The sequence below is a fragment of the Pyxicephalus adspersus genome, chromosome 2, assembly GCF_032062135.1.
Source record: "Pyxicephalus adspersus chromosome 2, UCB_Pads_2.0, whole genome shotgun sequence".
In the NCBI taxonomy this organism is placed as follows: Eukaryota; Metazoa; Chordata; class Amphibia; order Anura; family Pyxicephalidae; genus Pyxicephalus; species Pyxicephalus adspersus.
In genome coordinates this window covers 139,197,310-139,208,039 of record NC_092859.1, presented here as the reverse complement: position 1 = coordinate 139,208,039, position 10,730 = coordinate 139,197,310, and the positions used below count along the sequence as shown (strand labels likewise).

At 39.8% G+C, this 10,730-nt stretch overlaps 1 protein-coding gene across 1 annotated transcript in view; it reads right to left on the bottom strand.

Moving 5' to 3' along the window:
* The window catches only part of PCSK6 (proprotein convertase subtilisin/kexin type 6), a gene marked incomplete in the record, with an annotated part of 114,398 nt that extends 111,423 nt beyond the window's left edge, over window positions 1-2,975 (bottom strand). The window contains 1 exon segment of the mRNA XM_072402647.1: window positions 2,729-2,975. Coding sequence (XP_072258748.1) covers window positions 2,729-2,893 — 165 coding nt within the window.
* Window positions 2,976-10,730: the final 7,755 nt, after the last annotated feature.

Genomic DNA, 10,730 nt, shown 5'->3' with positions numbered 1-10,730 from the left:
GGATGCGATCTTTAAGCCAAGTTCTCTATCCATTTACAGATTGACTTTTCTAAACCTATTGACCTTATCTATAACTATATACCAAAACAAAAATGAAGAAAAGGGATTTAAATAGGTTCCAACAAAATACAGTTTGTAAATGAAGTGTAGTATACTGTTACATCATACAAAAGTATATATATTTATAGCATTTAAAGTGAACACAAAATCACCAGGAGGTAAAGCTAAATGACGAGACAAGAAAGTAAAGCCAAAAACCATTTTGTTATAACCCCCTCACTGCATGTACAATGTAGAACAGAACTGAGGGCTAGCATTGCACCCCACACACAGGAGTTAAATCGTCAGTAGCCGTCCTAGCAAGAAGAATCAATGAGGGCATGGAAGTCGGCAGCAAAGGTGGAATCTTCCAAGGGTGCGGTAGTAACAGTACCCTGCACCTGTATCACTGTGCAAACAGGTAAGTCTGTGCCATGCTATTTGCCAATTATGGCAGAAGCATCACCACCAACCAATAAGTACAGTTCTGATATAAAAAAGATTAAAGAAACATCCACCTATTCACATTTCTTCATCTTAAACAGGCCACATCCCTAACATTGATAGGAAAAGATATGCGATGAAAGACATCAATTTTAGGGGGACTTTTAAAGCCAATACCATCCATATTAATTACAAAAATACCAAAATGTTATTGATAATAAACATTAAAAACAAACATAATTTCAAATACATAAAACAATAAAATTGTGGGTGTATATAATGACCTCTCCATACAGAATACGCCCAAAGGGTTTAAATTCTGAATTACTTTGACGCGTTTCGCAGAAAAAAATCCGCTTCTGGGTGCTGCCATATTCCAGGTATTGAATCTTGATAGCCTAGGCTGGGGCAATGTAAGTGCCACACGTGTGTGGAAGAGTTCATTTGGTCGCAGCAGCTCCAGGAATGCCATGTTACCTGGGATCCTCCACTGAGCTGAGCATGTTCAGCTCAGTGTATTTAGAAATGATTGCAAATAGGCAGGTAAGAATGTTACTGCAGAATGTACAGGTGAAAACATTTCTTTCCTGCTTGCAATTTGTAATGAGAAGCTTTAGTTCTGCTTTAAAGTGAATGATAGTGCCCGGAAAGGATCAGAAGGTAACCAAGAACAAAGGACAGCTAATGGGTATTATGACCCCAAAACACACAAAAAATACATTACAGGCTAACCAAACTTTGACCACAATGCTCACAAAACTTTTTTTTTTATCTAACTGCACATAATCTTAGCAATATAATACTTCTAACACAATGCAAACTGTAAAACTAACCCCAGTTTTTAATGCGTTTAATGGTTTACCAATGTAACAATTCCAGGATTAACTGAATACATGAAAATATTAAATTACCAAAACCAGACCTGCAGGGTAAACAGCAGCATACCCATCAACTATTATTACTTAGTATTTGTACAGCACCAGCATATTACGCAGCCCATTACAAAGTCCATTGTCATGACCAGCTGTACCTCAAAGAAGCTCACAATCTAATGTCTCTACTATAATCTTATGTCTTTAACACAGTCTAAAATAAATTTTTTTTTTGGGGGGGGCAATTAACCTAACTGCATGTTTTTGAAACATGGGAGAAAACCCACACAAACACGGGGAGAGCCTGAAAACCATTGCCTTCACTAAATATTGTCATAACTTACCGCATTTACTGAAGCAAGATGCAAAGCTATAAAAATCTAATTTACAAAGCAGTGAATGTGACTTTCACCAAACACCCTAGCGGGGGATAAATCACTGTCACTTGAAGCACACGCACTTCACCTGCAGAGAGCGACTGCAGAATGTCAGATTCACTGCTTTATAAATAGACCCCTAAGTGTCAGGAAAGGTGAAAGGTGGGATAACAAGTGTGCAGAGCGTGACAAAGAAAAAAGCTAATTAAAAATACACAAATCTGCACGTGACAAAAGTAAACTCAGCGAATGCATTCAGACGGCAGGGAGCTCTGCAGCTTACAGGAAAGGGGAAAAATAGAGGATGTATGCACGTCCTAAATATCAGCAAAACCTACTACGTCTGCTGGAATCAAATACTACATGTAAATTGTGATTTATTTATAAACCTTCTAATAGAACTGTTCATTACCAATTACTGTAATATGGAAATGACAATTTATTGTGCAGGTAAGCAGCACCTGTCATAGTTAGAATAGGAAACCAACTTTTAGAAATGTATTCTGTAGTAAAATTATACAGCGACAATAGAAGGAATTATATTCCGAAAGGTAGCACAGGAAAATATATATTATATATATATATATATATATATATATATATATATATATATACATACACACACACACTCCATTCAAGGGTAAATAGTGGAAGTATAAATAGTGTGCTTGCGAGTAGCTAATTTTTGTCTTACAAATCTATGGAGTGCAAACAAACTGCAGCACTTTCCCAATATATTAGAAGAATTTCCACATACAATATAGCAGCAACAGTTTCAAGCACACCATGCTCTTCATCGAGAAAAATAAATATATATATATATATATATATATATATATATATATATATATATATACACACACACACACACACACAGGGTGAGGGGTGACCCCAGTATTGCCCCCATGGCATGCAGAGCTCTGTAATGCCTATCAGGAGGGATGTGTTCTATGAGCCCCCCAGCATACACACATGGAGCGGACACACAATGCCCACCTTGCCGAGGTTCAGGTAGCCGTACTTAGCAGCCAGCCGGGCCGCCACCTCCGGTCCTCCCGGCACTCGCACAGCCCAGTGGTTGGAGTAGACAGTGCGGGGAACGTGCGCCAGGCATGCGGGCAGCAGTAGCAGCAGGAGGAGCGGTCCGGTCAGAAGGAGCATGTTGGGAGGAGGCGGCAAGGCGCGGGGTCCGCTGCCCGCTCACAGGGCGCTCTGGGCGGACACACAACAATCAACTTCCCGGCTCCCTACATCTGCTGAACGGCGCGCTCCTCCAGCTGCTACTTGTCAACTCCTCAGCCAATCAGAAGTCAGACCTGCGCACGGTAAGCTAGTAGGGCGGGGTTTGTGACGGGGCGTAACCAATAGGCGCGTGAGTGGGCGGGGAAAGGCGGGCAGGTCTGCTCCTCGCTGTACATGTTGGGCTGATTGATGCTGGGCACAATAAAGAGGACCTGTCACATGGAGAGCAAAGTGCTGCACTGCTCATAGACACCTGCACTGAGAATAATATCATGGCCCCCCCTGTTCCTGGAAATTAGGGTTACTTGCCTGGAACAAGCATGTGTGCTTCGAGGTCCTTATCCTCATACAGATAAAATATTCAGCATTAAGGGCCACAAAAAGCCACCAAGATCTAGAAAAAGTTTTTTTTTTCTATGGCCAAAGAGACTTTATATGTCAATTCTGCCAAAACTCTCCATTTCCTAGTAACTTTTTGATTTTTGGGGTGTGTTGTTACTGGGTGATAGCACTTATCCTCCAGGCTTTGCTATGTATATATTGGGAATGCCCACCAGCCAATAGGAGATCACCAATCATGTACATACTACAGCTGAAAATCCAATTTTCATATTATTAATCTCCCAGGAGCCATGAAGTAAACATGGCAGACCCCCTCGCTTATGGTTTGTACACATAATAGTACTCAGCGCAACACACCGACACAAAATTAACTCCTAGATTGTAAGCTCTTTGGGGCAGAGTCCTCTCCTCCTCCTGTGTCACTGTCTGTATCTGTCTGTCACATGCAACCCCCATTTAATGTACAGCGCTGTGTAATATGTTGGTGCTATATAAATCCTGTTTATTAATAATAATAATAATAATAATAATAATAACACTTTGGGGTCTAATTATAAAGCAAATAATCTGACATTCCCTGAAACATTCCCAGGTGGAGAATCTTCCATGTGATAAATGGCAGTTGTTGATTTCCCACCAGGGAGTTTTCCAATGAATGTCAGATTTACTGCTTTATAATTAGACCCCTTTGTATTGCAATTCCCAGTAAATTTGTCTGTGTCTACCTAATTCAAGCTCCTGTGCTTTGCCTTCAAATCCCTCCACAGTTCTTGTCCCACTTACCTTTCTGACCTGATAGAAAAATACTCCCCCTGCCGCTCTCTCTGCTCCTCCAATGACCTTCTAATGACTTCCTCACTCATAACCTCATCACACGCACGGATACAAGACTTTTCTAGAGCTGCCCCGAATCTCTGGAATGTTCCTCTCCATCCTATTTCGCTTGCTCCTACTTTTCGCTCCTTTAAAAGAGCCCTCAAAACCCATATTTTCAAACTTTCCTACCCATATTCTTCTGTGTTTTGAAACCGTCACTACTTCCCACTGTTCCATATCCCCGCTTCTATTGTGTGATACTTCCCCCACCTGCCAGATTGTAAGCTCTTCGGGGCAGGGTCCTCTCCTCCTCCTGTGTCACTGTCTGTATCTGTCTGTCATTTGCAACCCCTATTTAATGTACAGCGCTGCGTAATATGTTGGCGATATATAAATCCTGGGGGTTGCAAATACCAGACAGATACAGACAGTGACACAGGAGGAGGAGAGGACCCTGCCCTGAAGAGCTTACAGTCTAAGAGGTTAGGGAAATATCACACAATAGGAGGGGTGATATAGAATGGTGGGAAGTAGTGAGGGGTTTAGGAGACAGAAATAGACGGGTAGGCAAGTTTGAAAAGAAGTGCTATTTTAAATGAGCAGAATGTAGGAGCAAGCCGAATAGAACGAGGAAGACCATTCCAGAGTGTTGGGGCAGCTCTAGAGAAGTCTTGGAGCCATGCGTGTGATGAGGTTATGAGTTGCAAGTGCCATCAGGGGACTTGGATAAGAGCAGAGAAAAGACGGTGATGAGGGGCATAAGTTGAAGCGGTGGAATGAAAAATAAAATGAAGACTGCATGGGATTGGCTAGGTGGGTAAGCAGGGGTGGACATATCCTGGTGCAGTTGCACAAGGGCCTCTGGACTGTCTTTGGCTAGCTGGGGCCCCTGCAGTAGCTGGCACAATCCTTGCTGCAAACAGCTGGCAGCATGAGCTTGCTGCAGGAGCCCCTGAGGACTGCATGCCCTCGGAAACCTGCAAGTACCCATCAGGTTTGTGTCGGAAGCAAAGAAAAAGGGAGGAGAGGAATGGGGAAGAGATGGGAAGGGGTAAAAAGAGAGAGAACGACAAAAAAAAGAGGAGAAACAAGAGGGATAAAGATAGGTTGGGGCATTGGTTGGTCGGTTGGGGCACTGGTCAGTTTTGCACAGGGGCCCATTGTTGTCTGTTTGTAGTACCCACTGTGGGTAAGTATAGTTATGGCATGCTTACCAAATGAAAAGGTAAGTGCATGAAAAAATAAAAAGTTAAATGTGCAGAGCCAGCTTTAATGATTGTTCTCCACTTTATTTCATGTTAGGATGTATAATACATTTCAAACAATACCAGCAAACACTGGTGTACAGGAAACTTTTTCTGTTTTGTTTTTTTTATTATTGAATGAACACTTTTATCGCTTTTCACTTGCTGTTTTAAGTAAATATGCTGTTTTCTAGCAGAGTAAATCTTGTTCTTTTTTAAATGCTGCACTGTGAAGATTATGAATTATGTATACGTATTACATTTTCTTATTTGATTTTCACACAAAGCGGCAGAACTGCCAGTTGTTTTTATTGGCTGGCAAGCTTTATGTCTGGAAATCTGGGGTATTGTCTAGAAGAGGCAAGACGACTGATAGCTGTCTGGATGTTGTGTGCAAGAAATAAAGCTTAAAGAAGATTAAAAATTAGATGTTATTCTTCCTAATTTTTCTCAAGTTAATGATGTGTGAACATATGCAACATATGCAAATATATTTTGTTTTCTCGTTTAATCTGTAATGCTGAAGTTTTCATGAGCCCAAACTATGGCAATATGTTTGTTTTGATGCATAATAATTTACTAACATTGCAACAAACAAGTTACAATGTTGAGTTATATTATGTGCCTGTAGTTCTTCAAAGACAGTAAATACAAATTATGTATGTAGTCAGAATTTCTCTGCCAAAATGTAGGAGGACATTACTTTTTTATCCATCAGACCCAAAATTAAGATTTGTATTTACATTACAAGACAAGCAATGGTTTGATGCGGCTGAAACACACTTTATTTCTCAATAAGGTTTACAATCTGGTAGTCCCCAGGTTGCATACGAAATAGGGACTGTAGGTTTGTTCTTAAGTTGAATTTGTATGTAAGTTGGAACAGGTACATTATTTTAATAAATGCAATTAGGACAGATGTTTGTCTTAACATATTATTAGGCAGCGTGGTGTCAGTTACTGCATAAAATCCTCACTGTAAGCTTATCACAAACAAAGCAAAAAAAAAAAATAAACTTCATGGAGCCTAGACATTCATTAACTTGTGGAGCAAGCTGTGCTTTGATATGCAAAAATAAACAACTGCAGAGTTTTTCTTGGTCATTAAAGAGTTACAAGTTGCTACAGATCAGCTCAGCTCTTAAGATCACCCACAGCCTCAGCTGTGTTTAGCAAAAGATTTCTTCTGCAAGTCATGCAAACCACCTCCTCCAAGCTTCCATCCTGCACATGAGGGAGCAGGGAAGCCCCATTCGTATCTAGGAGATATCTGTATGTCGAATGTCCTTAACCCGGGGACTACCTGTATTGGCAAATTGGAATTTGTCAAAAAGCAAATTGGAATTTGTCAAAAAGCAAAGATTTATTATTGGTAGCCATTGCATACATAAGCCAAAGTGAACCTTTAGCATTAATCAGGTAATGATATTCTAGATTAGCCATTCTTTACTAGGGTTCAATGGACCGCTAAAGTTCCTCCTGCGGTTGTTAAGGGTTCCATGAGCTTTTGGCTGAACGACCTTCTATCATGTGCTTGCATAGTTCAGGGTTCTGTCCCATTTGATAGAACCTGGATGAGACCAGTGATATCCTCAGTGTTTGGAAGGGTGGCATTTTGATTAACACATTCTTGTCTGATTATCACTAATAAGGGCATTCTTCCCATTGATCCTTAATGAACTTGTATTATGAACTTGTACAAAATTTTAAGGTTTCCTCTGGAATAAAAGGTTGAGAGTGGCTATTCTTGATGCATTAAGATAAAAGGTCTGTTAAAACAGTTTTGAAAACTCAGACTCTTCTACTCTATTAGTCTGTGTCTGTCCTGCCAGTGTGTTGCAGAGGGGGACCCCTGTATTGTAGTCCAGAGGCAGGTGTTCCATTATATTGATGGCCACTTCCATCATGCCAGTGGCTTTGCCCAGTGGTTTTGGCTTTTAAGCTATATATGCACCATCAGATAGGAAGTAGTTTTCCACTGTTCAAGAAACTACTAATACCCTATGTAGAAACACTAGGGTTCAACAGCATAGAAAACCTGAAATCATTTGCTATTTGTTAGCAACTTTTTTCAACTTTTAACAACTACATGAAAAGACAGGTAACCAGCAATAAAGTTAGTTTTTGTTTTTTGGGTTTAGATTCACTTAACTTTATATTTTAATCTGGTATACACCAACAGGGGCGACCATAAGGAACCAGCAGTCCCCACACATCTATCATGGGCTTTTGCTGAAACGTTATGCATACATTCATCTCCACAAGTTGTATCAAGCTGTACCTGTGAGATACAAACTGATTGATTTTCTTGAGCTGCACCGGAGCAAAGTGGTTCAAGTTGATCTTTGCTTCAGGGAAATATTCTTTGAATTTAGCCAACTATTATGTGTCACCTTGCCTTGATCTCTAATTCCTGTTGATTTGCCATCTGATGCATGCCTCAACATTCTTTATTTTCATTACAATCATTATTTGTTAAAATGGTTCGTCATTATTCTCTTTTAAAATATGTTTAGGGTTGGAATAATGGAATAAATATTGCAGTGTGTGACTTTAATGCATCTGCCTTGATGTTTTGTTCCTTGATCAGTTCTGTCTGAACACAAGTTTCTGCGCACACATTCTTGTCTGACAAGTCTACAATTTAATTGCTTGTAAGTAGCAATGGGATATAGACAAGTACCAAGACCTGGAAGGGTGAACCCCAAACCTCTTTGAAGGAATCCTTCATCATACCATGGGCAGCATGGTGGCTCAGTGGTTAGCACTCTTACGCTTGTATTCCAGCCAGGACACTATCTTCATGGAGTTTGCATGATATTTGCATTGGTTTCCTCCCACATCCCAAAAACATGCAGTTAGGTTGATTGGCTTCCCCCAAAAATTGACCTTACACTATAATAAAGCTATATAACTGAGGTGGGGACATTAGATTGTGAGCCCCTTTCAGGGACAGCTAGTCACATGACTATGGACTTTGTACAGTGCTGTGTAATATGTCGGCACTATATAAATACTGTGTAATAATCATATCTACCGGTGATTTATACCTGCATCATCAGCTCCCTTTTTTTGGTTTAAACTATCTGGTGGTATTCCCGAATGCCAGCCGGGCATTGCCAGGCTGCACAGATGCTGGCATCCGCGTCCCCAGCATGTGAAGGTTGGGGACACAAGGCCAGGGAAAGCAGTTAGGGCAGGTAGGTGGGACCCGGCGGGATATCTAAAATAATGAGTATTTTTAAATGTACCGCTTTTACATTTAAAAATATTAATTTTTCATCCCACCAGGGAGGTTAACCTGCATCTGTATCTATGTTTCAAGTCATGTCAAGTCATGTCATTGGCCTTACCTATTCTACTTAATTTCAGCAATGATCCTAAAGTCTGCTAAAATTCTCAGGCTAAGCTAAGGTGTTTTAATAAAACTTCATTTTTAGTTTTGCTCAGGCTTTGATTTCCCAAGCTACTGAAAGCTGTATATTCATGCATTGGTGAGAATGAAAGGTTACCCCTTATCAACATTTAAAGAAGCAGGATTTATGAAGAAAGGCTTCTGATTTCTGTTTTTTCTTTGTAGGTTTGCAGTGCAGAGGAACCTCTGTGCATTACCCATTCATCGTAAAAAGTTCATAAGCTCTGATTCTGATCTATAGTGGAACATCCAGTCTACGGTGTTGCCGTTTGCTTGCAAGGTTGTAAACTTTGACGTTTGAAATTCATCTCTCCTATTTTTGGCAGGTATATTTACTTGAGGAATAATACATGGGTATTTTCTTTTTTCACTGTAATTTTACAGGGTTAAGGTTCAATGAAAGTGCTCAACATTGACTGGAGGTATAGCTAATTGACAAAAAGGGACATGCAATTTCAAAAAAATAAAACTTTTGTTTTAGCTTTACATTGTATGGCACATACAAGGCCAGCCACCAGAGTCAATGTAACTCTGGTGTAAGCCATGGGGCGAAGGAGTTCACCATGCTCTCCAAAGTCTGCCATGGAGCCAGTGGTGAAAATTACATTTTTCCTTGATATGGCTGCACATAAGTAAATCTGTGTCATAGTCACTTTGCTGAACATGTCATAAGCGCACCACCCACCAACGAGTATCCTTCCACTTTAAACTGGATGAGTATCATGAAGAAAGGATACAATACTCTGCCAGTGCTGACAGAGTAGAGGTTGTAACCATGTCCTGTTGCCAACTTCTATGGCATAAATATAATATCTAATCTCTTTGAATGGAAGATTTAGGCTGCATTAACAAATCTTGAAGTATCACATGCCAGTTGAATCACTAAAAAAACTGTTTTTGTTGTGCTCAGTCAGTATGTTTGTCAATAAAATCCAGATTATAATAAAAAATGTTGGTATAACTCAGTGTTTCTTAGGCAGGGTTCCTCAAGAGATTGCTAGGGGTTCCTGGAGCAATGAGCAGTTTGCGACTCTCAAGTCAGTTTGCCAGATATAAATGATCTTTTTGGCTGTAAGAGTGGAAGCCTTCCCAATATGTATGAGTGACATTCTTCTCACTGACCATTACACTAATATACTGTGAGCTGTGGATATAGTAATCATAGAAAGGGTTCCTTAAAGACCTCAAAGTTATTGCAAGAGGTTCCCCCATGATAAAAAGGTAGAGAAACACTGTTAAAGAGGGTAAAAATCTTAGAGAATATTATTAGATTCTTAGAGATTTTTCCAGGTTCATGTGTTTTCAATAGTGGTAACTGATTCTCCACCAGGGAATGTTTCAGTGAATGTCAGATCCACTGCCTTATAAAAAGAACCCCTATAGTTGTATCTTTCTCTGTGTGCCCACTGAGTAATTTGCCCCTATTTTATGTCCTACTTACAGGCGATCTCAAGAAACAGAATGTTAATGGAAACGGACAAAATTTGAGAAGTTACAATCTCTAGATTTTTTTTGCTGTCCAAATTTCCCTGTTTTTTTATGACCCCTCCATGTCCTTGTGTCACAATGATATATGCTAAGTGAAACCCCACACAGTAGTGTAAGCTGTTTCCCTCTCTATTTAAGACAAATAAATTGTATCTTGTGAAACAAACAGCAATAAAAACCAGATGGCTGATTTTAGATGTTTCGATGTTTCCTACTCTATTCAAAACAGAAATAATATTTTTGGCTTGAACTTTGCTTAAAGAGAAGCAAATATTATTCTTCAGAATCTTTAACTATTTTCTTTACCCTTACTTCTATAGGGTAACCTTGGTTCCAAGTTATCTCTGTGTTAAGGAAGATTTTACAGAAATGTTTTTACAATGTCTGTCTTCCAAACCCAATGCCATTAAGTCTGCGGTATCTTTAATAACATTTGGAAACCCTTACCTCT